The sequence below is a fragment of the Artemia franciscana genome, chromosome 13 (genome assembly GCF_032884065.1).
Source record: "Artemia franciscana chromosome 13, ASM3288406v1, whole genome shotgun sequence".
Lineage (NCBI taxonomy): Eukaryota > Metazoa > Arthropoda > Branchiopoda > Anostraca > Artemiidae > Artemia > Artemia franciscana.
Genome location: NC_088875.1, coordinates 48,196,275 through 48,224,227, shown reverse-complemented (window position 1 = coordinate 48,224,227; position 27,953 = coordinate 48,196,275). Strand labels below are relative to the sequence as shown.

At 35.5% G+C, this 27,953-nt stretch overlaps 1 protein-coding gene across 2 annotated transcripts in view; it reads right to left on the bottom strand.

Moving 5' to 3' along the window:
- Positions 1–27,953, bottom strand: part of LOC136035028 (uncharacterized) — a 121,928-nt gene that overhangs the window by 32,775 nt on the left and 61,200 nt on the right. For both annotated transcript variants that reach the window (XM_065716620.1, XM_065716619.1), the window contains exons 8-10: positions 21,579–21,883; positions 11,453–11,561; positions 679–788 (exon numbers count right to left, since the gene is read on the bottom strand). In XM_065716620.1, coding sequence (XP_065572692.1) covers positions 679–788; positions 11,453–11,561; positions 21,579–21,883 — 524 coding nt within the window. The remainder of the gene's footprint in view (positions 1–678; positions 789–11,452; positions 11,562–21,578; positions 21,884–27,953) is intronic.

Genomic DNA, 27,953 nt, shown 5'->3' with positions numbered 1-27,953 from the left:
GGCGTATGTTTTATTCTCTGACCGCTTTTATTTATACTTCTTTACACTGCATAATAGGGGTTGGAAACTTATTTAGTATGGTTAAACACATTTTAGAAAGCGCAACAAATTCAACAGTTTAAAAAAGGCTAACGTCTTGACTTAAGCCAATCATATTATTCTTTTTTTCTCGAGATACAACTAACCCGGCTTTTTAAAAACTTAAATTGTTTTTAAAGACTCATGTGTGAAATTTTACAAGTTAATAAAATGGATGATTTTTTGGAGGCTTTGAGAGTTTAGGGTGCCAGAATACGTCTGAAAATTAATATTTAGAAGACTAAGTTACTTAGACTAGGAATAAATGAATGTGAAGAGATGATGCAGGGTAAAGAGAAGATCCATCAATTGGATAGCTTCAGTTGCCTGGGTAGTAAAAAGTTTGGAAGAATAGTCTGTGATTCAAGATTTGTACGCAGTAAAAGCATCGTGCTGCAGCACGATTTGTAGCAGTAAAAGCATCGTGCTGCAGCACGATTTGTAGCAGTAAAAGCATCGTGCTGCAGCACGATTTGTAGCAGTAAAAGCATCGTGCTGCAGCACGATTTGTAGCAGTAAAAGCAACATGAAGATTTTGGGTAGAAAAAAAATTACAAGTAAACTCTGTGTCTCTGAGATATAATACGGTGCTCTACTTACCATTCGTCTTTCGCCTGAAAATGAATGTTGTCACATCCTCTTTCTCCTCAGCAAAAGCGCCAGTTAAATCGTTTCTTCCGCCAAAATAAGTATCGACCCGGGGCGTAGATCTAAAATAGAAAAAAAATGCAACAATTTAAAGGATAATATACTAATATAAATAACGCTCGAAAAAGACAATTTACTGAGTAGTATTCCAAATTAAGAAAAAAAATTAATAAAAAATGCCTAGGACCAGCTTACGGTATATAACAATAAATATTCTCAATTGTTCAAATACACAATTTTGAACAAAATGAATAGGGCTACACCATTGGGCTACTAAGTGCATTAAATTCAAAGAAAAATTACTTGGAAGGAAGAAAAAGACAATAGCTCTTTCACTAAATGTAATTATTTTCCTGACAAACTTTAAAGAACAGTTATGTGTGATACGGAGCTAGTATTTCTGCAGATTTAAAAGGAGAAAATAGACAAATTTTTATGGTATTTATAATTCACAACTGGGCAGAGAACATGAATATCCCTCTTCGACAAACAACTTCCGGGGATCGCTTAAATCATTTTAAGGACACATTCCACTAACACTCTTCGACAAACAACTTCCGGGGATCGCTTAAATCATTTTAAGGACACATTCCACCCATCGCCTCATCTCTCCTTGCCTCCCTCCAGGTTTTGGGCCAACCCAAATTATTTAAAAAAATTTAGTAATTATTCTAATAACTTTCATGGGCAAGGATAGGTTAAAGCTGCCCCCCTTTTCAACGTTTAGATCTACAGTGATTGTCAACGATCAACTTTCAACTACTAGACAATCAATGCTACTTTTATAGGTCTCAATTCATTTTCATTTTTTAGTTCTATTCCTGAGATTTCATTTCCTTTTTTCATCTCAAATAAACAGGTTACCTCTTAGCCTCAGGTTACCTAGAACTCTAACTTTTAGAATTCCAGCTTTAATTACGGTAGGGTATATCCTTAAGAGGTTAGTCTTGGTAAGTACCAGTTGACTATGACCATATTAATAGCTTTCTATATTATCCCTTTCCCCATGAGGAAGGGCCAAGTTCCATTCAAAATCAGTCCAGTATCCCTTTTCAAGCGATTCTTCCAACATCAATTTTTGCGCACTTTTTGAATAGAAAAATAAGGCAAGTATAAGTATAATAATGTAGTAAATATAATAATAAAATACTAATAATATAATAATAATATAATTATAATGATATATAAATTATATATTATAATATATAAATATGTATATTACATAATAATATATAAAAATAATAAAAATAATATTTATTAAATAATAATAAATAATAAATATAATAATAAAATAGTAATTAGGCAAGCACAGCAAAAACTGGACAAGGATTACTTTGAGTTGCTTTGGTATATTCCAACTTATTTTCAAACTTTTCTTCCGAATTAATAACCCATTTTTAAATTTAAAGGAAAAAATCACGGTTGAAATAATTTTATACTAAATTTGTTGTGAAACAATTATTAAACCTATTTAAAATGACATTCATAAAAACAATTTATTTAAGCCTTTGTTTAGTCTTTAACTCAAAATTACACAATTCGTTTTTTTTTCGTTCTTTGTTGTTTCTTTCCTTTCGTTTCCATTATTCGTTCTTCGTTGTTTGGCTTTTTGACTTTATCGTTATAAACAAGGTTCACTCCGGTTCCGTCTCCTTTTTTAGTGACGATTCTTGTGCCTATATTTGTATAACTTTCTCATTGGGAACACGGGCCAACACATCATTAGTAATCAGAAGACATTTCTAAGATGTGAGGGTGGAAGATGATATTTGAAGAAAGTACAATTTACGGCATAGATACTTAAATTCAAGCATGTTTTTCACAGATCTTCTCTCGGGGGGGGGGATTCCGAAAGGCCTATAAATCTTTTATCCTCCCTTTTGTGCATGTACATCTATATGTCCTTTGGCAAGACGTTTGTAACGGGTATGAATGCAGGGCTCGGGGCCCTACTCTTCCCAAAATTGAATCTAATCCAATCTAAAAGTGTCTCTCTTTATGTTCTAGTTTGTTCCTTCTGAAGAGCCCCTATTCTAGACCTTTATCTAAGATTATAGAAATCCCTTTCCTTTGTTTTTTTTTATGTGCATTTTGCTGTCGTAATCTATGACAAAAGAACCCTACCGTAGCAAAAAAGCCGTATCCAGGAGAAATAGGGAGTTTACACTAACATTAATTAATACCCTTAAAGAATGCTCTTAGTCACAGATTGGTTTGAAGGACCCCTCCTCAGAAAAATACTGGGACCAAGTTGCAATTTTTTTTGCATTGACCCCTTCCCTTCAGGAAAAGCTATCAAACACTCATCAAACAGTTCATTTTAACGAACTGTAAGTAAGGTACCACTCGGTCCTTACTATAGTAATAAATAGTAACTGAAACTCTAAAACACGAAATTTTGATAACAATTCATACATCAGAAGAATTGGCTGTTTATGCTGATTCCATACATAAAATATATATTGACATATAATAAAACACTTATTAAGTTTAATGTCACCCATTAAGGACCACAAGTCTGTGAAAATATCCTTTTAACATACCATATCATGGGCAACAGATGACCATAAGATGTGTAGGGAGGATTTATCTCATCCTATGTTCAAAATCCTAGTGTCATGTTTACGTATCGAAGCCAACGAGTTGGGGAACCAGTCACCTTTTTAGCGCCCTTTTCCCGAATTTCAGGTCACTTCTTATTCAAATTATTAAATAATAGTTGTTTTTATTACTAACAAAATTAGCCCCCCAGAAATAAATAATGCATGCAACGCAGTATTTTATTTTTAAATTGATTCAATTTCACTTATTAAAATCCACCATGGCCATGCATATCAATAGATTTAACCTAATATACTAGTACAAATTATACCAGTTTATTAGTGTCCTAGTACATGCGAGTATTTTAGCATACTTTTATGTTAGTAATGTAAATTGATATACTTGTATATTAACATATACAAGCATGTTTGTATACACTAATTAATCTATAATGATTTTTTTTTCTATCTGGAATTAATTTAAAAATTCTGGTTTCATTCTATGATCATGAGCTAATCTGAACAGGCTTTGCACTCCATCAGCCACGTGGAAAACTTGTTAAGATGGCCTTTAATTAAAAAGAATAGTCAAGGTAAAAAATTATGCACGGAAATTTATGCAAACCATTCATTTTCATGAAGGTGAGAGGTTTCGCAAATAATTGCAATATATTTAAAATGGTTTGTAAGAAATCATATTTTTCACGAGAAAAATTACTTTATATATACAACTTAAAGAGTTATTTTACGATATCAATTTGTCTTGAGATGTCATGATTTCAACAAAATTGTCTGATTCCGGGGTACGCCAATATTTTAAATATTGTTTTGCTTCTACTAGATCCAGTCTAGTTTTTTTTTTTTTAGTGATCAGAATAAATTCTTATAAATCGCTAGAACCTTCTCTCTCTCTCTCTCTCTCTCTCTCTCTCTCTCTCTCTCTCTCTCTCTCTCTCTCTCTCTCTCTCTCTCTCTTTTTCTCTCCCCACCCTCTCTCTATCTCTTTATGAGTTAGCGTTCAGATAGTATGTGTATTCTCCCGCTCCTTTCATGGCCGTGGAGCCTTTGCGGGAATAAGTGCCATGCATTTGTTTGTCTCTTGTCTTCCATTAGAGTCTTTTTTTTTCAAATAGCCTTTCCAATGAAAACAAATATCAACATTAAAAGTTAAAATGAACAGGGATTATCTCGCGTATCAGTGGAGCTGCCCCTTCCTGGGCACTCGGTCAATTATAACCATTTGATAATTGTTTAATTTTGCGACAAAACGTACTTGGAAATATATGCTTACGTTTTTGGTAATTTACAATTGCTAAAATTTACAATAAACAATTTCCCTACCTTTATTGAAAGTTAAGGTTTCAATTATGTTGAATTTCGTTGAAAAATTAATATACCAGTTTCAACAGGGATGGGAAAATGCCAAAAATAGGACAATACAATCTTCCATCTCTTAGTTCTATGACTATCTACCTTAGTTCTGCCCTAGGATTGACGTATGGACGGATGATAGATGGACTTATCTATCAACAAATACATTAGCATGATTGTTATACAATCCTAAAAAGCGCTTATGCCAGATTGGCCCCTCACTCACTTGGACTATCTGTCTTGGCTTTTTCTACAATCAGCCATGGCTTGATGCCAACAACTACTTGATTTTAGTTCAAAATCAACGGATTCAAATTCAAAGACAAGTTAAAGCTAATGAGAACAGCCCTTTATTTGGTCCTCAAAACACGACCAAGACTACCCAAAAAAGCCTCTCAAACTTTCTTACAATCACTTTTTTCAAATTTATCAAAAACCAAACGACTTTAACCGACCTTAACTTGATTCTCAATACACTGTTTATGAAAGTCACATTATTTCTCTCTGCATAGCCGTCTTGAATTAAAAACAAACAATTCTGTATGATAAAATACGGACATAAAGGCCATAACCACTTTCAATTAGAAAGTAATCCTGTATAACAATAAATCTGCCCTGGGTTCAATACTCTGAGGTTATTCGAATTTTTATCTTGCAAATTGTATTCTTTCAGCATAACCATTTTGAATCAGAAAGTAAATATCCTTAATAACAAAAATACTGGCCCTGGGATTAGTATTCTGAGGCTATTCAATTTTTTAGCTTGTAAACTAAATTATCTCTGCATAAGCATTTTCAATTAGAAAGTGATTCACTTAGAGGAAGCACGAGCTACAACTGAAAGAGCGGTATATTTAAAATAATTGAAGGAATATAACTGGTTCATTACTTTCAGCTATTCAGCTATAATTAGTTCTTACTTGGTTTTCAAAGCAATTTTTCGGTTTTCCATTAGGATGAGCACAATGCCCACAATTACATAGCACATCATTAAAATAATTTATCACAATGGCAAAATTACAAACGGTTAAAATGGAACTAATTGAGAAGAATTTATTACTTTTTCGTTTTTATGGCACTTGGCATTAACCAAGTGACATAGCAATCGCAAATTCTGTCGGTCTGTCTGTCGGTCCCGGTTTTGCTACTTTAGGCACTTCCAGGTAAGCTAGGACGATGAAATTTGGCAAGCGTATCAGGAACCGGACCAGATTAAATTTGATGTTTGGAATGATATTGTGTCTCAGAGCTCTTATTTTAAATCCCGACCGGATCTGATGACATTGGGGGGGAGTTGGAGGGGGGAAGCCTAAAATCTTGGAAAACACTAAGAGGGGAGGGATCGGGATGAAACTTGATGGGAAAAATAAGCACAAGTCCCAGATACATGATTGACATAATCGGAACAGATCCGCTCTCTTTGGGGTAGTTGGGGGGGGGGGGGGTAATTCTGAAAAATTAGAAAAAATGAGGTATTTTTAACTTACGAACGGGTGATCGGATCTCAATGAAATTTGATATTTAGAAGGATATCGTGCCTCAGAGGTCTTATTTTAAATCCCGACCGGATCTGGTGACATTGGGGGGAGAGTTGGGAGAGGGTAACCTAAAACTTGGAAAATACTTAGAGTGGATGGATCGGGATGAAACTTGGTGAGAAAAATAAGCACAAGTCCTAGATACATGACTGATATAACTGGAATGGATCCGCTCTCTTTGGGATAGTTGGGGGAGGGGTTATTTCTGAAAAATTATAAAAAGGAGGCATTTTTAACTTACGAACGGGTAAACAGATCTCAATGAAATTTGATACTTAGAAGGATATCGTGTCTCAAAGCTCTTATTTTAAACCCTGACCGGGTTTGGTGACATTGGGGGAAGTTTGGTGCGGGGGAACCTAAAATCATGGAAAACGCTTAGATTGGAGGGATCGGGATGAAACTTGGTGGGAAAAATAAGCAGAAGTCTTACATACGTGATTTACATAATTGGAACGGATCCGCTCTACTGGAGGGGGGGGGGTTAATTCTGAAAAATAAGAAAAAATTACGTATTTTTAACTTACGAAGGAGTGATCGGATCTTCATGAAACTTCATATTTAGAAGGACCTCGTAACTCAGATCTCTTATTTTAAATCTCAGCCGGATCAAGCGTAATTGGGGGGGGGGCAGTTGGAGGGACCGGATATCTCAACAAATACTTAAAGCGGTGAGATCAGGATGAAACTGGATGGAAGAATAGAAACCTGTCTAAGATACGTGACTGACATAACCGGACTGGATCGGCTCTCTTTGGTGGAATTGTGGGGGGGGGGGTAATTTTGAAAATTTAGGTATTTGTAACTTACGAAAGGGTGACCAGATCTTAATGAAATTTGATATTTAGAAGGATCTTGTGCTTAAAAGTTCTAATTTCAAATTCCGACCAGATCCTGTGACATTGGGGGGAGTTGGAGGGGGAAACCGGAATTCTTGGAAAACGTGAAAATTGGGGTATTTTTATCTTACGAATAGATGATCGGATCTTAGTGAAATTTGATTTTTAGAAGGAATTCATGTCTCAGAGCTCTTATTTCAAATCCCGACCAGATATTTTGACATTGGGGGGAGTTGGAGGGGGAAATCATGGAAAAACACTTGGAGTGGAGGAATCGGGATGAAGCTTGGTGAATAGAATAAACTAATGTCCTTGATACGTGATTGACAGAAATCGTACTGGATTCGCTCTCTTTGGAGGAGTTGGGGTGAGGGGTTCAGTGATTTGGCGAGTTTGGTACTTCTGGACGTGCTAGGACGATGAAAATTTGTAGGCGTGTCAGGGAGCTGCACAATTTGACTTGATAAAGTCGTTTCCCCAGATTCGACCATCTGGGGGGCTAAAGGGAGAGGAAAAATTAGAAAAAATTAGGTATTTATAACTTACGAGTGGGTGATCGGATCTTAATGAATTTTGATATTTAGAAGGACATCGTGACTCAGAGCTCTTATTTTAAATCCTGACCGGCATTAAGCCTTTTATTTTCCTTTTTAAATCAATCTATTGATTCATAGAATTTTGTTAGAGCTCATACCATATGATCTCTTGGCTCTTAGCTCTTCTCGCCTCGTCACAAGTGCCATACGAGCTCTTAGCTCTTGTTTATTTGTAGAGCTTATCATTGATATTCATTTATATAATTGATATAATTGATTATCATTGATTGTAAGAATTGCAAAACTTGAAGAAGTAAATTTCAAATAAAAGACGATACGAATTAAATGTAATCAATCCAAAATTATAATTGATGATTATCAAAATAACAATGGCCTTTTTCTATAAGAAATATTTTTCTTGCGACTAAAAGAAAAATATTCTGAAGTCGATGCATAACAGTTTAGAGCCCATATTTTGATTTTTTTTTTAGTTTTTTTTTTAGTTTTTTTTAAATTGTGCATTAGAAAAAAGGATTGACACGAATGTATCGAGTTTGGATGGCACGAAAAGTGATTTACCTTACGAAAGGTTTAACACAAACTCGGGCTTCAGCCTGCTACACATCAGTTACATATCCTACATAATGACATATGCTACATATGAAACATTATTTTTTATTATTTTCTTGTGATTATTATTATTTCTTTTATTATTTTTATTCTTTTATTATTTTATTATTTCATTATTATTTCTTTGTGAGATAAAAATTCTTCTCCCAGTATTTTGTCTTTTTATTTATTTGGATCGCAATATAAAGGAAAATAAATTAAATTTAAGAAATATATTTGCTTGTACCGACTTCAAAAATCTGAAACTTCTTGTTTTTTTTCGATTTTTTTTTTATTTTATTCGTTTTTTGTATTGGATAAAAAATATGTTTCATCTTTTGCGCTGATTCCAGACATACGAAATTTCAATAGCTGCATTTATTAACTAGAATCAATAAACGATATATTTTTTTGTCATGACGTAAAGTGGCTTTTGTTACAATAAATGTCTATCTATCTATCCATGTGTAACATGAAAAAGGGGGTTCCCCGACAAGTGCCAAAAAGAGTCAAAGTTTACACTTTTCATACGACTTTTTCTTATGAAAGTTTAAAATAAAGTAAAACAACTCCATTTTTTATAAGACTTTTCATTTTAATTAAGTCCCTACGTACAAACCCTATAGACAATGAAAGCAGACCAGCATAACTTTTCGAAAATAGAATTTTTTTAGAGATATTAGTGAGCGTATTCCCAATTCGTTCTGGAGAAAAAAAAGCAGCGGCTATAGTTGGTAAAATAAGATGAATACTATTAGACTTTCCCATTGTAATCTTATTTGTGGGCCCTGTTGTAATTGTCTTTGCAACGACCCCTCCTAACATTGGTGCTCATTTAAATATTATTATTACTTTCATGATGAAAGATCAGGAAGATATAACACTAGAGACTTCAAACGTCCTTTTCGAGCAGATAAAAACATACAAGTGCACAAGGTCGTATCCAGGGGAGAGTAGGGTCAGGGGGTTTGACCCCCCTCCAGAAAAAATGTTTGTCTAACTCATAAAAACGTAACAAAAATGAACATAAATAAATTGTTGATGCATTTTTAATTTTTTTTACACTCTCCCCCGAAAACTTGACCCCCCCCCCCTCGAAAAAATCATGGATACGGCCCTGGAAGTGCATAACACTAAACAGCTCCTCATTTTCTAAGCATAAAATATTTCACTTTTCAATTCACACTTAAAATAAAGCCTTTCCCTTGGATTCTCTTTTTAACCTCTCTACTACAGCCACAAATTACAGTAAACGATATAATTTTCAAAGATGTCTCATAACTTCAGAAATTACATTTTTACAATTTTTATGGCATCATTTTTCCTTCTTTCTTAACCGAACCAAAACTAGATAGTTCCTACATTTTTCATTCTTTTCACGAGACTTCGTCAACCAATTATTCAAACCAACTTGCGGTTTATGTTCTTTGTCAGGTCCATTTACATAAAATGCAAGTGATAAGTCAGGAACAATTCAAGAGAGAAAAATTGAAAACACAATTAAATTTAGGCAAGAGCTTTTCTTAGCTGTTTGATTAAACTAAATGACAGAACTGAATCCTAATTGATTAATAGAACAAAATTAGATTTAGCTCAAAATCAAAGAAATGAAGATATAGGCCTCAAATACTGAAACGAAAAATTAATACTATCCTTCCATAATAAATCTATATTAGATAGTCAGGGATGCTAAAGAGAAGTCATCCACTATTGAAAATCGAGCACGCCTGGTGGAAGTTTGTGAAATATGCCAGATGCTTGTGCCATAAATGTCCACCTAAGAAATGTGCCAGATGCTTGTGCCATAAATGTCCATCTAAGAAATGTGCCAGATGCTTGTGCCATAAATGTCCATCTAAGAAATGTGCCAGATGCTTGCCTTAAAATATTTATCTTCCTTAAAAAGACTTTTAAGATTTTTAAATTTCTAATTTTTGCTTTTGACACCGAGGCTGGTCCTTTTTTATACGACATTATTGTGCTGCAGAAGAAGACTGCTGCTTTCGCAGCTCTTTTTTATTCTTTTTCTTGTTTTTGAAGCGCGATGAGCTATCTGTAGTTCAGCAGCTTGGAGATATAAATTCGAAAATATTTCCCGAATGAAAAAAAAACTTAGGAAAAATGCAGTGAATTTTGGATTCATGTAAAACACGGAACTATCTCTTAGAGACCCTGTAGGTAAATCTGGAAAGCCTAATTTTTCTTATGAAATTTCGATTTTGATTTCGAATTTGAGTCTTCGTATGCATATAATGCTAGGACTCAAAAGTAAACTCACACAATTTAACTTTGATCCAACCCATCAGTGAGCGGAAGCGAGAGGTGTTTTTTGAAATACGTGACCATAAAAAAATAAGCAGACTGTAATCAGTTTCACATCTACCAGAAAGGGTTGTCAGATCTCAACCAAATATGACAGGAAGTAAAGGCTAGTGTCCTAGACGTATTTTGGGACCTCCATACACAAACTGACTTCGACATGAAGGGAGAAAGGATAATGGACTCCTTAAATTCTTGTCATATATACCAGAATATACAGTTGGATTTCTATCAAACTTAGTGAGACAGTGTCTTAGTTATAATTACAAAATCTGCTAGAACGGGCTGTCAAATTTTAACCCAATTTTGAAAGAAGAAAGATTTAGTATCCTAGTTTTGCCTTTTGGGAGTTTGTACCCAAACTGCCTCGGTTGATCCCTGGCAACCGAACGTAAGGATAAGCAAGATATTTTTTTCCTATTTGAGCTTCTTCTTAAGCTATATATTATCTCAAACACCGTGTACCAATTGATTCAGATTGGTCACCCTTTTTTCAATAGCATCGCTCTCCATAAGTCTCTTAAACCTACCTCCCCATTCTGAATTCTACCTCCCCATTCTTAATTCTACCTCCCCATATTTTGTGCGTCAAATGCACATTGGTGTAAAAAACGACCTAATTAGTATTTTGGAAATGCTAACATAGCGAGTAATTGAAATGGCTGGGATTTTAACGTGAGTTGGGGAGTTAACTATGCAACAGAAACCCTTTTAGGTCCAATTTAGCCAATGAATAACCAAAAGGAGGTGTACGAATGTATTTTCTCACATTGCTGGCGGGGTTGGGGAAGCGGAGGGGGGGTGCTCAAACCGTGAAACAAAGCCACAAATTATATATAATTTAAATTAAGGTAGGATTGTTAGGAGAGAGGAATGTGTGGGAATTCATTTTGTTGGATAATGATACCCAGGGGGATGGACCTTTGAAAGTGAACACATCACTGAATCTTTCTACTTAAATGTTCCTATCTTACCTGTCTCGTGTATAGAAGTCATTGATTCGGCTCAAAGATCCTCTTGCCATGCCAATAACTATATCTGTACAGTCCATTGGGTGAAGAGGGCCACGTGGTGTCCAGTCAACTAAATAATTCAATAAATTAAGTAACCTTTAGATCATTTATAGTACCGTCATTATTATAATATTAATGCATCATTATACAGAGTGTACACAAAGTCTGACTACATTTGAATTGGAACTCTAAAAAGCTATTTTTAAATTTCTCTTAAACTATGTTTTGACAGAAGTTGAATTTTGCTTCAGCAGCCGTGAAAATCTTTTGAAAAGAATTGACTCAACTGAACACAAATGAACTCAGAATTGACTCAACTAAAATATTTTAGTTCCAAATACAGGTGAGAGAATAATGCGGATTCTTTTTTTTTCCAAGATAGTGAACAAACAAAACCTATTTGAATATTTCGGCCTTATATCTAAGGGCCATCTTCAGAAAAGAAAATAATAAACAATAACACACTTACAATAAAAGTTCTTGGTTAAAAATCCATTTTTGGCAGAATCTTGGCTGAACTTTTCGTTAAGAAGTAACGATGCCTAGGCTATTTTTAAAAATGGATTTTTAACCAAGAACTTTTATTGTAAGTGTGTTACTGTTTATAATTTTCTTTGCTGAAGACGGCCCTTAGATATAGGGCCGAAATATTCAAATAGGTTTTGTTTGTTCACTGTCTTGGGAAAAAAGTCCTCATTGTTCCCTCTTCTGTATTTGTATTATGGAAAGGCAGTGCGGTCTTCGTCATTATTTATTTTAGTTCCATAGGAGCATATAGTGTCGAAACTTTTAGACAGATTGAACACGCACAAAATTACAACCACCTCCCCCTGACCCCTCCCTCCTACTCACAACTCGAGATCTAATTGACCCTCTGAGACACTTCGTATAATTTTCAACTTCATCCCTCAAACTGTTCCATATATATTGCAGATACACTATCTTGATAACCCGGAAACATATAATGACTTTTGATTTAGCTGATTAATAAACCGTGATTATATCCTAAATTCATATGGGAATTATAGTGTAAGAACGTAGGAGTCGAAAAAAATAACCACTCCCGCAACAAAATTTGGAGTTCCCTTATTTGACTTCATAAGTAGTTGACGTACACAGGTGCAGGCACTTATATACAGGTGTGTACACAGGTCACTTATATGTTAATAAATAAAAAAAAAAAAAACAAGTACTTTTAACTGAAAGTAAGGAGCGACAATAAAATTTAAAATGAACAGAAATTACTCCGTATGTGAAAGGGGCTGTTTCCTCCTCAACGCCCCGCTCTTTACGCTAAAATTAGACTCTTTTTCTCAAATCTACTTTTTAAAACAGTAAAAACTTTAGCGTAAAGAGCGGGGCGTTGAGGAGGAAACAGCCCCTTTCACACACGGAGTAATTTCTGTTCGTTTTAAGTTTTATTGTCGCTCCTTACTTTCAGTTAAAAAACGTGTTTTTTATTTAATTTCTGAACGTTTTTGAATTAACCCATGTTTTGATTTGGCTCTCCTCACATGAATACTTAAACCGAAATTTGCATATTAATGTTTTTGGCTAAATGGCTTTCTCTTATTTTGATCAGACGATTTTTAGAAAAAAGGGGTGGGGGAGGAGGCCCAGTTGTCCTTCAATCTTTTGGTTTCTTAAAAAGGCAACTACGCCTTTTAATTGTTTACGAACGTTTTTATTAGTAAAAAATATACGTAACTTGCGAATTTACTTACGTAATGAACTTCTATATTCGTACATTTTTGTTACGTAGATGAGGTTTGCCCCCTCGTTAACACCTTGTTCTTTATACTAAAGCTTAAATTTTGTCCCAATTCTTTAAGAATGACCCCTGAACCACAAAGGTCATAGAATAAATAGTTGAAATTACTAAAAATACTTTAGCGTAAAGAGCGAGGAATTTAGGAGGAGATGAACCTCCTCATACGCATAATAGTCTCTGTTCGTTTTAAGTTTTAATGCTGGGCCATACTTTCAGTTAAAACTTTTTCATATTTATTTTTTCTTTTTTTTTGTTTTAAATAATGCTAGAAAATCCTGCGCCCCTTCATGGAAATTCTCTTCTCCCATGACAAATTCCTCCATGGAAAGATCCTCCCACGTATCCCCATCCCCAACCAAGAAAAAAATACCCTGAAAACGTCTGCACACTTCCCAATAACCATTACTATATGTAAACATTGGTCAAAGTTTGTAACCTGCAGCCCCTCCCCTGGGGACTGTGAGGGAGTAAGCCGTACCAAAAAACATAATTATTCGGTTTTTCGACTATGTTGAACAAAATGGCTATCTCAAAATTGTCATCCGTTGACTTTGGAAAAATTAGCGTGGGAGGGGGCCTTGGTGTCCTCCTATTTTTTTGGTCACTTAAAAACGACACTATAACTTTTAATATCCGTTCTAATGAGCCATCTCGCGACATTCTAGGACCACTGGGTCGATACGATCACCCCTGGGGAAAAAAAACACAAACAAACAAATAAACACGCACCCGTGATCGGTCTTCTGGCAAAAAATACGAAATTCTACATTTTTATAGATAGGAGCTTGAAACTTCAACAGCAGGGTTCTCTGATATGCTGAATGCGGTGGTGTGATTTTCGTCAGTGCGATTCTATGACTTTTAGGGGGTGTTTCCCCCTATATTCCAAAAGAGGCAAATTTTCTCAGGCTCGTAACTTTTGATGGCTAAGACTAAATTTAATGAAAGTTATATATTGGAAATCAGCATAAAAATCCAATTCTTTTGATGTATATATTAGTATTAAAATTCCATTTTTTAGAGTTTCTTTTACTATTGAGCCGGGTCTCCTTTCTACAGTTCGTTACCACGAACTGTTTGATTAAATAATTTTTTTTTTTCAACTGAAAGTAAGAGGCAACATCAAAACTTAAAAAGAACAGAATCTATGATGTATATGACGGGGTTGGCCCCTTCGTTAATATCCCGCTTTTTACGCTAAAGTTCGAATTTTGCTTCAATTCTTTAGTAATGACCCCTGAATCACAAAGGCCGTTTAATTAGAATAAATAGGTCTTTCGGGAGTACTAAAAAACTTTAGCGTAAAGAGCGAGGTATTGACGGGGGAGGGGGGTGAACACCCTCATATACGTAATAGTTTCTGTTCGTTTTAAATTTTAATGTTGCCCCTTACTTTCGATTAAAAATTTGTCGTTTTTATTTAGTTTTTGATCGTTTTTTGAATAATACTGGGAAATCCGGCGCCCCCTTCAAGGAAAATCCCCTTCCTCCATGGAAAATTCCTCCATGCCAAGATCCTCCCACGTAATCCCCTCCCCTCGGAAAAAATACCCCCCTGAAAATGTCTGTAAACTTCGTAATAACCTATACTATATGTAAACAATGGGCGAAGTTTACAGCTTGCAGCCCTTCCCCCTGGAACTCTGGGGGGTTTAACTCATCCTCAAAGACATAGTTATCAGATTTTGATCCGGTGACTTTGGAAAAAATGAGCGTGAGAGGGGGCCTAGTTGCCCTACAATTTTTGGTCACTGAAAAAGAGCACTATAACTTTTCATTTACATTCGAATAAGCCCTCTCGCGATATTACAGGACCACTGGGTCGATACAATAACCCCCGAAAAAAACAACAAAAAATAAAAAAAAACACGCATCCATGATATTTCTTCGTGGAAAAATTCAAAATTCCATATTTTGCAGATAGGAGCTTGAAACTTCAACTTTAGGGTTCTCTGGTACGCTGAATCTGATGATGTGATTTTCATTAAGATTCGATGACTTTTAGGTGGTGTTTCTCCTTTTTTCGTAAATAAGGCACCTTTTGAAGGGTATGACTAAACTTGATGAAACTTGCATATGTGAAATCAGCATAAAAATCCTATCCTTTTGCTGTATCTATTGGTATTAAAATTCCATTTCCTAGGGTTTCGGTTAATATTGAGCAGGGGCACTCCTTACTTACAGTTCGTTACCACGAACTATTTGTTATCGTCATTAGATGAGAAAAAGAGAAAAAAAAATCGCCTGCTGACCAATGGTCTGCGTTGCACAGGTACAGATATCCTGATTCACTGCCTTCGTCTGGAAGTAAAATGCATGGTTGGGAGGGGGAATCACCCGGTGTTTTCGGTGTTTTTTCCCCAGATTTTTCCAGGTATCCATATAGAGATGTGTTAACTCTGGCCGAGCTTACAGAGTCGCACCATTGACCCCAATTCCAAACCAAATTATCAGCGACACCAGAACTCGAACCTTTGTTCTTAAGATTTCAAGCTAAGTAACAAAATAACCCAGATTACCCCTTATATTTGCGATGATCTTAAAAATCTTCTTTGGCAATATTTTCAAAAAATCTTTCATTAAAAAATCTGATATAAGGAAAATCCAACTCCAAATTCCTTGATTTCGATATGAATCTCATGACTTTACGCTTGGTCACATACAATGCAAGCGTTGCATGTTAATCGGGTGTTTACACATCAAGTAAAAGAAAAGAAGAAAAACAAAACAACCTTCAACTTCTTGTCAGAAAAAAACATTAATTATAAAATGATACCGCAAGTAAGCTCTTAAATTGGCAACTAGAGTGTGAAATATTGACGTGTGAAAAAAATTTTCCCCTTACTTTCAGAAATTCATCTGCGGAAATCATCATATTTTTATTTGGATCATCTTTCAAACCCATAGTAAAAAACTTAACGGAATTTCGATTTTTCTATATATAAAACATTAACAACCAAGATTTTCAACGAAAATACAGATTCTTACAATAAAACATATTTTATTGTTTTATTGTTAACTATTTCTTGCTTTTACATAATCCTTACGATGGAAAAAGGCGAATAGGAAAAAGGATGAAAATGGTATAAAACGCGAACGATGGAATACCAATGGATTAGGCTTCGATAATGACAGGGAGGGGGGGGGTTATACACCCCTTACGCTTCTAATTGACACCCCTATAGCGAATAATAGCAAATTAATAGACTAAACACTTATTTTTCTTTTCGTTTTTCAGGGTCCAAATTATTAATTACTAACAAGCAATTACGCGTCTTCTCCTGTTTTAGTCTTTCGTCTGTTAATTCATCGGTCATTAATCCTCGTTTTTCTGTTCTTTTCTGTTCGATGTCTTTTTAATTGGTGCTTTTCATACTGATTTTGCTTTTATTGGCCTAATACCATGTTCATGATTGGAAGTCGATTTTTTCTTTTAATTTTTTTCTTCTCATATAGTTTTTGTAATCACATTTTCTAAGCTCGTTTTCTACTCCAACATTTTGGGTATTTAATCCAATTTTGAACATACAGTTTGACAATCTTGGCCCGTCGTATTTAAAAAATAACAAGTTTTCTTTTATACTGCAGCATTTTTTTTTTTGTCTTCTTTTGTTTGCCATAGATCTAAAAGGTGGCTGGGTCGGCTATATAATTCATTTTTTGCACCGCATGTATTTTTCCTGATACCAGTGTGGCGATTATTTTTCTCAAAGTGAGCGTAAGCAGATCCGTTCAGCATTTTTTTGGTTTTGAAAATATTTTCTATGAATAGGCCTACCCATTTGGATATGAAACAGTTACATTTCTAGGCGCTATGGAGTGTTAGAAATATGTGAGAAAATGGATGTACTCGCCACCAAAGTCCGAGAGCGTTGCAACAGAATTGTTGATTTTCCTCTTGTGTGCATTCTGAACTAAATATATATCACTAGTGTTCGATCTATAGTTCATGTTTTTTCTCTTTTTGTGTTGTTACGTGAGTGTTTTTTGCTTTTCTTTTTTCTTTCTTTATTAACTCCTCTATGATGCATTTTTTGTACAGAGGGTGTCAATAAATTATTATTATATCCCAGATATATTCCAAGCTTAAGCGTTAAATGAGTTAGGACTCCTCAGATGCATCGACAACTGGACATTCTATTGTCAACCCTAGTTATTAGTGGAATGATAGTTTAAAATCAGCAGTTTAGTGTCATATTTTCATCAGCATTAATGTCAGGTAATTCTAGCTTCAATTTTACTTCCTACTCCTGATCTGGCTCAGGTCGTGGATTAAAAAAGAATGCGTATAACTCACACTTAAAACAGAGTAGATATTGACTCAAATTCAGTGGTTTTTTAATTCTGCAGCCCCTTTTTCATGCCTTTTTTCAATGCACCTTTCTGGTCACTAGTCTGAAACCAACTGCATAAAAACAAAGATATGTCAAAACACAAAATTGCAAAGAAAAGAAGAACGAGGACAATAAAGAGCGAGTGAAAAAAATTGAAAAGTACGTAAATATTTCGGTAAAGACCTCCGCTTGACCGTCCTCAGTGCAGACGGCCAAGCGGAGGTCTTTATCGAAATATTTGCGTAATTTTCAATTTTTTCACTCGCTGTTTATTGTCCTCGTTCTTCTTTTCTTTGCGATTTTGTGTTTTGTCATGATTAGCCAATGTAGTCTCAGAAATTATTTAACAAAGATCTGTATTCCAAGCATAAGTGTAAAATAGCTATAAAGGGGGTATGAACTCCCTAGCGGGGCTTCCACTTTTCGGTTTCAATTTTCCCTATTTTTATATCAATTTTCCCTAAAATTCCTTGTCTTTAAATCTGATTTCTCCCTATTTTTCTCCCTAGAAAAAAGAGATATTTTGCCTTAGTTTCCATACAATCTACACGAAAAACGTAACGTAGAATCAAAGTGTTATTGTGTTTCGAGAGCAACATTTTGGTTTCGTCGTGTTTTTTTTTTTTTTTTGTTCCTAGTACCCCGATTTCAGCTTATTCCTAGAAAGTGGTGAGGGTCTAACCTCTGCGGTATTTACGGAAAGTTTGGACCTTAGGCCGGATTGATGAATATGATTTTGCATTTTGGAAAGCTTCGTAGAGCTCTTGCCTGGGGCCAAAAAGGATGGTTTTTACTTGTCCTTGAGCCAGAGCCTATAGTGTGTCAGGTGACTTGGAGTTTTATAGCCTATGTGAGAGAGAACTATCTGAAATTGTGCAGTGAAGCTTTCGTTTTATCAAACCATGATTCTGCTTTCGAGTGGAAAGCTCCGTTCTAGCAGGGAAGCGGGCAGGCACGAGTTTCAAATTGAAGATGGACTAAAATCTATAAGTCTTAAATAAATGCGGCAGTTAACTAGCCCCATAGCCAATATATCTTCTTTGAGTGAAAAATAGAAAAAATTACAGAAATAAAGAAGTGGGGACCGAAAGTGCAGCCGTCTATTGTTTCTACCCATTTCTGTTCGTGATTTCAGCTGAGTTTATCATTTGGTTTTTCGCACTTGGGATTGCGGTAGAGAAATGGTATCAGATATGCCTCTTAAACTTTAAAAGATCTCTAATTGCTAAAGAAATTAGAGTTTATCCTAGCTCCTTTCTAAGTGATGACGTTAAAAACTTGGCCTACGGCAAAAAAGTAAACTTTTGAACTAAGACAGATAGATTTTTTTCCGACGGCAGTCGATAGCTCTTGGTGAGCTGATTAAAGTATATATCATCCATTTTTGGGTAGAAAAATTCCTTCATGAGATATACCAGTTTGAAAGTTTAAAGGGGTTGACAACTTCAATAGTAAGTATACACTGAAACCAAAAATAGGCTGATATAGAAATGGTATCAAATATGCCTCTTAAACTTTAAAAGCTGTCCCGTTGCTAAAGAAATTAGAGTTTATCCTTAGCTCCTTTCTAAGTGATGACGTTAGAAACTTGGCCTAGGGCAAACAAATCAACTATTAAACTAAGACAGATAGTTTTTTTTTCGATCAGCTCTTGATGAGCTGATAAAAGTATATATCATCCATTTTTTGGTAGAAAAATTTCTTTATGAGATATACCAGTTTGAAAGTTTAAAGGGGTTGAAAACTTCAGTAGAAAGGTACACACTAAAACCAAAAATAGGCCAATACTAATTCTGAGACACGTAGGGTAGTTTAAAGCAACAGTCAGCTGTCAGCTCAAAATCATCGTCTACAATGAGGGGTTTGCAACTTTTGCTAGTCGGTGTACCTATTGTTTGTTTCCGATGTATTTGATGGTAAGACCAATGGTTCCAGCGGTAAGAAATGTAGGGGAGTTTTAAGTAATATTCGGCTGTTAGGCTACAATAATCTTTAGCGATGAAGGGTTTGCAACTTTTGCTACTTGCAATCAGGGGTTTGCAACTTTTGCAAGTTTGTGTACCTACTATTTATTTTAAGATCCTTACAGATTAACAACTTCAGCCATTAATCGAAGCGAGGAAACAAAGTGTTGCTCTCGCAACACTTTACTCGGTGAAGCCGAACAAAGGTTGCCGCAACATCTCGCGTTGCCCATGCAACGTAGATCTAGTTTTTTACTTCAGATAATATATATATATAAAATCTTTAACACTATCGAGAACACATAAAAAGTCCAAGAAAGTGTCATCTCCAGCACTTCATCGCACGTAGCGTTTGCTTTCGTCTTGAAGCCAGCAACAGCTTTCGGTATGCTGACAGTTGATGAAGTTTTATCTTCGTTTTTCAACCAGTATCTGACTCGAATAAGTGAGACTAGTGTGACGTTGTCGAAACTATTTCGGATATATGTTTTGATTAACTTTAGGAGACTAAACAAACGCTCAGCTAGTACAAACGCTCAGCTAGTACACTACTAAAGGGTAACGAAAAGATCAGTGATATGCATTCTGGGTACTTGATTTCACCCCTGCGAGTCTTCAGACTAATTATCTTCATCCAGTACTGTTCAAATGACAGGTCTTCAAATTGGGCATCTCCCAAATGAAGCTCAGTGACATCGGTCATTGACTAAGATCTTCATTCTACGTCCATTTTTTTGGAAGCAACGCTTTTCTGTTAGAACAGAAAATCTCGCAAATAGTGGCCTTAGATATTTTGGCTTCAAATTTGAAACGATCTTGAATCTGCTTGATTAGAAATATATAATAGTTTCGACCAGACTAGTAAAAGAGATCAATATTATCACTTGGCTATTGAGCATCTACGAGTTCTTGCATTGAATCGGTTGCAACTATTTTCCAAATATGTTTGGTTTAAAGGCAGGTACTCACTTCAAAGGTAAGGATTCAGTTCGGTAAACTAACCAACACTGCGAATATAGTCTAGTTCCATGAAGTTAGCCGCAACATCATTCACAAGTTTTCTGACACTTGCCTTTAGGGAATGAAGCTCAGATTTCAAGTGGATGCTCAGATTGAAAAACTGTATTGAATTAATTAGAGACGCCAAAAGAGTAATCCATAAATTCAAGGTATGGCTTTGTCAACTTGCTTTTTAATGTTGAAAAGAAAAGGTCATTGGTTACAGTTGGGTCGTCAAACGGGGTTTCTATGAAATAATGAGTAAGATCAACCCGGTGCTCAATAAGCCTCTTTATGCAGGCCTGAAGGGAAAACCGAAGGGTTTGTCCTGGTGCAAGAGTTGGGAGTGCTTTGCATTCAAAGAACTTCTGAAATTCGGCATACTTATCTCGCCTGGAAGTGCTCCTGGAAAAGTGGGCATAGATATTTCGTGCCAAGTTTTCTAGTGTCTTGTGAAGTGATAAGCATGCATGAACATAAGTGAATAAGATGGCACAAGCATTTCACATTCAAGATATGAGACACCATGGCTTTCATTATCGTTGAAGCAGATTTATTGGCTCCAAACACGACGTTAGTAGTATGCACAAAATCCAACAATATTTTGCTAGGGAATCGAGTTTTTTGAATGACTTGTTTGATGCAGCTAGTCAGACCCTCAGCTGATTCATCAGTACACTTAACCATGTCCAATACTTCAACATGAGCTTTTAGATCTTTCTCACTAAAAAATATTACAATGATGGATTTTTAAGCCTTTTGTTTGAAAAAATCAAACTTTCACTGAAAATCCTTACTTTACTCCAGATTTCCCTAAAAATCCTTACTTTACCCCAGATTTCTCTTTGCCCCTATATTCAAAATAAATGTCCCTAAAAGAAGTAATTTCTCCCTAAAATAGGGTAATCTCCCTATAAGTGGAAGCCCTGCTCCCTAGATACATCAGAAGCCAGGCATTCTTTTGCTGGCCATGGGTATCAGTTGATCGGTAGTTCAAAATCAACAATTTAATGTCATACCTTCATCAGCATTGTCACCACCTAATTCTGGCTTCGAATTTCCTTTGGACTGTAAATTCGGCTCAGGTTGTGGTTCTGGAACTGGCTCTGGCAGAGCGTCTTCTGTGAAATTCGTCAGGGGCTTTTCACCATGTTCTTGATGGTGATCATGATGGTCGTGTTCGGAATCGTTAGGTTCAGGCTTGGGTTCTACTTCCTTAGCAACAAAATCATTTTTTGGACCATGTATACTATGGTCGAAGTTATTAGCATATTCAACCTCTTCTTCACTAGCATCATCTAAAGGCACAGCAAACCCACTCTGCCTAAAATAAAACAATCATAGACATAAGTTAAACCATAATTATAAACAGATCATAGAACAATTGCCAGGAGCAAACCAAAACAAACTGTACTAATTTATTGACCCGTCCCAGAGTCATTGACTGGACAAACATCTCCAGGTAAAAAGACTAGATCCCCAAGCTGGTTCCTGATTTCCCAATAATTTTTTAAGTTTTCCTTTAATTTCCTTGAACTTCACACAATTCCCTATTAAAGCTAATTCAAAAAATTACACCTCTTTGCACTATTCACGCTATAGTCAGTATACTATTTTAAACAGTTTTACAATTTTATTTTAATTTATTTAATTTATATACAATTTTACGATTCACAATTTTATCTAGGCTTGTTTTAATCCATATCTGGGCAGTACACGCTGATCCCCTTGAGGTATCCTTTCGACCAAAGCATTCTTCCTATATAGAACAGTGAAGCTTTCATGATTGAAAACCCGAGGATGATTGCTGAATCGGATCCCTCCTTGATATTTTCCTACCATAATTTTCATATCAATCGTTGTTCTGAGCAGTTTTCTAAGCCCCCTCCCATTCGAAAATGCAACAACTCCCAAACAGCTTATTCTACGTGCACCCCTTACATGGGCGGAGACTGGAACTTCAATATACCTAACTTGGATATGTTACTACTACTACTACTAATAAGTCACTTCAGCACCAAAGCACCTGAGGCCAACATAACTGTGTACACTCGTCCTTGAGCCTAATCTAATATCTATTCAATATCTCACTCTTTGCCCCCTTTTATGAAGTTCCAGCTTCCAATAAATCCTTCCATATGAACTCTTTTCACCAAATTCAGGCACGACCAGCTATAATTAAAAAGAAATGAAAATAGAGATAAAATGGGTATAATTTTCCACCAGACAATGAAAAAAAATTGCACCAATAATACCCAAAGTTTGAATATTTCGGCTTCTGTGTACGGAAGCATTTATCGACGAAAAAAAAAACACAACTGAAAATCTTTAGCTTAAGCAAAACATAGGAAGAAAAGTAAGTAAAAAGTGAAAGAAAACGAAAACGCTAATTAAAACAAAAGACAAACTCGCATCCAAATAAAGTCTAGTTCAATTTTTTATAGCACAAAGCACAAGACAACAAAGCGGGATATCTGTCTGATATTGGGACATGTCAATAAAATCCAGCGGGATAATTCGATTTGGGTGTAGCCCAATGCACGTTGTCTTGCAAAATTGTGCCGCAAAAAATAAATCATCTTGCAGGACTTTATTCATCTCTGAGTTTGTCTTTTATCCCATTTTGTTTACTTATAGCATTAGTATTTCATTTCACCCTTTTCTCGCTTTCCTTTAAACATTCTATTTAAGCTAGCTATTTTTTTCTATCGATATTGATTTTTTTTTTTTCACTATTTTACTATAAAGGCCTCTGAACGTGAAGCCGAAATAACTGGACATTCATTATTATAGTGCCAAAAAGTTTTTTTTCACTCTCATAATGAAAAATTACACCCATTTTTTCTATGATTTCATTTCAGTTTAATTACAAATGGAAAGGAAGCGTGTTTAATCAGTTATTTAAAAACCACAATTCGTTTGGCCCCAAATAGATGGCTGAAAAGCACAATCTTTGGCAATCTGTTATCCTTCATTCGCAAAACGTTGCCTAGCATCTTAGCTTAAACCAGAAAGTGGGATGAAACAACATTTTTTGTTACGGTTTATTGATTTTATTATTATTTTACTTATTTTAATTTATTTTATTAATGATTTATCATTATTGATTTAGTTATTGATTTTAATTTCAAAGCTGGTATTCAGAGAACAGAAGCTTTCAGTTTGATATGATTATTTTAGTAAAAATTCCACTGGATTGTCAGCATTTATCGACGTTAACTTTATCATATCTGCGTCAGATGTTGGTAAAAGCACTGAGAGATTACAACACTTGACACATCTATTTTATGATAAAATGAGATTTAATAAATTTAAAAGTGAGAGCAAAAAGTAATTTAGTCAACTAGAAAGTCTCGTAAAACAAAAGTGAAAATAAAAGAACAAATATTTTGTAAACTCAATTAAAAACGTGTGAAAAGCTAAACGAACTTCATTCAATTAGCCTAAAATGTATCGTGATTATACTCATATGCAAGAGACAACTGAATAAAGCTGATCTTTACTAATATCGTGGTTTATAGGTCGTAGTGTCAGAAGGGCTATTTGTAAGAAAAAAAAAACTAACATTCAATAATAATTTATAACATAGGAAGCAGAAATCGCTTTGATAGCAGTAATTAACAGCACTTTATTTATCATTCATCGTGTTACATGTAGTCATCTTAATACAGTTGACTTGGCGTCCATTCGGCTAGTCATCCTAGCTAAGTGTATAGCACGCTAGACTTGAAATTATTTGTCCGTGAGGACAGGGGCTCAAGTCCTGGAGTCGCTGGTTATTCGATTTGGAACGGAAGTCAGTGACGAGGCTCTGTAAGCTCAGTCAGGGTTGGCCTTGCTCTAAATAGTTTTCTGGAGAAATATTAGAAAGGCAAAGACGAAGAATGTACGAAAGCACTGGATAGCTATCCCCCACCCGAGCCCCCCTCCCATTTTACTTCTAAAACGGAGATCAGCACAGCTGGTAGGGACTGTAAAGTCCAATACTGTATTCTTTACCTTTTTTCACCTTATTTGTCTCAACATTATGCATTCAGAATTTACAAAAGCTTATATTCAATATATATTCATACTACTGCTGTTACTACTACTACTGCTAACAACTCACCACAGCACCAGGCTGCCTGAGGTCAACACAGCTACGCACTCTCCTCCTACATCTCAATGTAGTCAAAGCATCCCTCTTTACACTCTCTAAGGCAATTTGCATTTCCTTTAAATCTTTCTTGATGACATCCTCCCATCCCTACCACGGACAACCTGCTTTTCGTTTAGCGCTAGGTGGTTAGCCGAAAAGGAAAATCTTTGTCAATCTGTCATCCTTCATCCGCAGAACGTGCCGTAGCCATCACAACCTTTCTCTTATTATAGCCAAAGAAAGTAGGATTGATCCACACTTTTCGCCCAGACTGCTGTTTGAAATACGGTCAGTCATAACAATGCAAATATTATCGGTACTGATAGCAGCACATGACAGCACTGTATATAATTTTTATTTACTCGAAACTTATAAAAAATTTCTATTCAATAAGCTCATTAATCAAACAGTTCGTGGTAACGAACTGCAGTAAGGAGCGACCCGGCGCAATAGTAACCAAAACTAGCAAATGGAATTTTGATACCAATAGCTACATCAAAAGAATCACATTTTAATGCTGATTTTAAAAATATAAGTTTCATCAAGTTTAGTCTTACCCATCAAAAGTTACGAGCCTGAGAAAAGTTGCGTTATTTTAGAAAATAGGAGGAAACACCCCCTAAAATTCATAGAATCTTAGCGAAAATCACACCATCAGATTCAGTGTATCAGAGAACCCTACTGTAGAAGTTTCAAGCTCCTATCTATAAAAATGTGGAATTTTGTATTTTTTGCCAGAAGGCAAATCACGGATCCGTGTTTATTTGTTTGTTTGTTTTTTTCTCCAGGGTTTGATCGTATCGACCCAGTTGTCCTAGAATGTTGTAAGAGGGCTCATTCTAACGAAAATGAAAAATTCTAGTGCCCTTTTTGAGTGACCAAAAAAATTAGAGGGCACCTAGGCCCCCTCCCAAGCTATTTATTTTCCCAAAGTCAACGGATCAAAATTCTGAGACAGACATTCTATTTAGAGTAGTCGAAAAACCTTATAACTATGTCTTTGGGGACGAATTACTCCCCTAGAGTCCCCGTGGGAGGGGCAACAAGTTACAAACTTTGACAAGGGCTTACATATAGTAGTGGTTATTGGGAAGTGTACAGGCGTTTTCAGGAGGATTTTTTTTATTGGGGGAGGGGTTGAGAAGAGGGGGATATGCTGGGGGAACTTTCCATCGAGAATTTGTCATGGGGGAAGAAAATTTTCATGAAGGGAGCGCAAGATTTACCAGCATTATAAAAATAAACATGAAAAAGTTTTTTCAGCTGGAAGTAAGGAACAGCATTAAAACTTAAAACAAACAAAAATTATTACCCATATGAGGGGTCACCTCCTCCTAATACCTCGCTCTTTACGCTAAAGTATTTTTAGTAATTTAAACTATTTATTCTACTGCTCTTGTGATTCAGAGGTCATTCTTAATGGATAGGGACAAAATTTAAGCTTTAGTGTAAAGAGCGAGGTACTGAAGAGGGAGCGAACCCAATCATATATGTAACAAAAACGTGAGACTACAAAAGTTTTTTACGTAAGCTAATTTATAAGTTACGTAAACTTTGCTAATAAAAAGATTCGTAAAAAATTAAAAGTTCTAGTTGCCTTTTTAATTAACAAAAAAATCGGAGAGCAACTAGGCTTCCTCCCCCGCTCTTTTTTCCCAAAATTATTCGATCATAATTATGAGAAAGCCATTTAGCCAAAAAAAAAAAAAATGTAAATTTCGATTTAATTATTCCTCTGCGCAGAGCCAAAATCAAAACATGTATTGATTCAAAAACGTTCAGAAATTAAATTTAAAAAAAAACAAGTTTTTTGAAATGAAAGTAAGGAGCGACATTAAAACTTAAAACGAACAGAAATTACTCCGTATATGAAAGGGGCTTTTCCTCCTCGACACCCCGGTCTTTACGCTAAAGTTTTTTATTGCTTTAAAAAGTAGAGTTGCGAGAAAGAATCAAACTTTAGCCCAAGGAGCGGGGTGTCGAGGAGGAAAAGCCCCTTTCATATACGGAGTAATTTCTGTTCGTTTTAAGTTTTAATGTCGCTCCTTACTTTCATTTCAAAAAACTTGTTTTTTTTTTTTATTTAATCTTACGTTCAAGAATCTGATAACGATACGCACAGGATTTTTTTCAGATAACAACAAAACTTAAAAAAAAACATATATTTAATAAGGATTGATAGCAGAGTAAGAAGTATTCTTATTGATAACAGCCCCTTACATCACTGTATATAAGATTTAGTTGTTCAAAATTTATATTAAGCTTTTATTGAATAAGAACTAATGACAAAACAAGCAGTATCAAACAGTTCGTGGTAACAACCTGTAGTAAGGAGCGACCCGGCTCAATAGTAACCACAAATCTAAAAAATGAAATTTTGATACCAATATCAAAAGAATCAAACTTTAATGCTGATTTTAAATATATAAGTTTCGTCAAGATCGGTTATACCCATCAAAAGTTAGAAGCCTGAGAAAATTTGCCTCATTTTAGAAAATAGGGGAAAACACCCCCTAAAACTCATACAATCTTAACGACAATCACACCATCAGATTCAGTGTATCAGAAAACCTTATTGTAAAAGTTTCAAGCTCCTATATACAAAAATATGGAATTTCACATTTTTTGCCAGAAGGCAAATCCCGGATGCGTGTTTATTTGTTGTTTTTTGTTTTTTTTTTGCTTTTTTTGTTGTTTTTTTCCCCAGGGGTGATCGTATCGACTGAGTGGTCCTATAATGTCTCGGGAGGGCTAGTACTAACGGAAATTAAAAGATCGAGTGCCCTTTTTAAGTGACCAAAAAAATTGGAAGGCACCTAGGCCCTTTCCCACTCATTTATCCCCAAAAGTCACCATATCAAAATTCTGAGATAGCCATTTTATTCACCGTAGTCGAAAAATCTAATAACCATGTCTGTAGGGGCGACTTACTCCCCCACAGTCCCCATGGGAGGGGCTGCAAGTTACAAACTTTGACCTGTGTTTACATATAGTAATGGTTACTGGGAAGTGTACAGACGTTTTCAGGGGGATTTTTTTGTTTAGGGGGAGATTTGAGGGGGGCGGGTTACGTGGGAGGATACTTCCATGGAGATTCTTGTCATGGGGGAAGAGAGTTTGCATGAAGGGGGCGAAGAGTTTTGTAGCATTATTTGAAAAATAAATATGACAAGTTTTTGAGCAGCATTAAAACTTAAAACGAGCAAAAATTATTACGCATATGAGGGGTTTACCTCCTTTTTATACCTCACTCTTT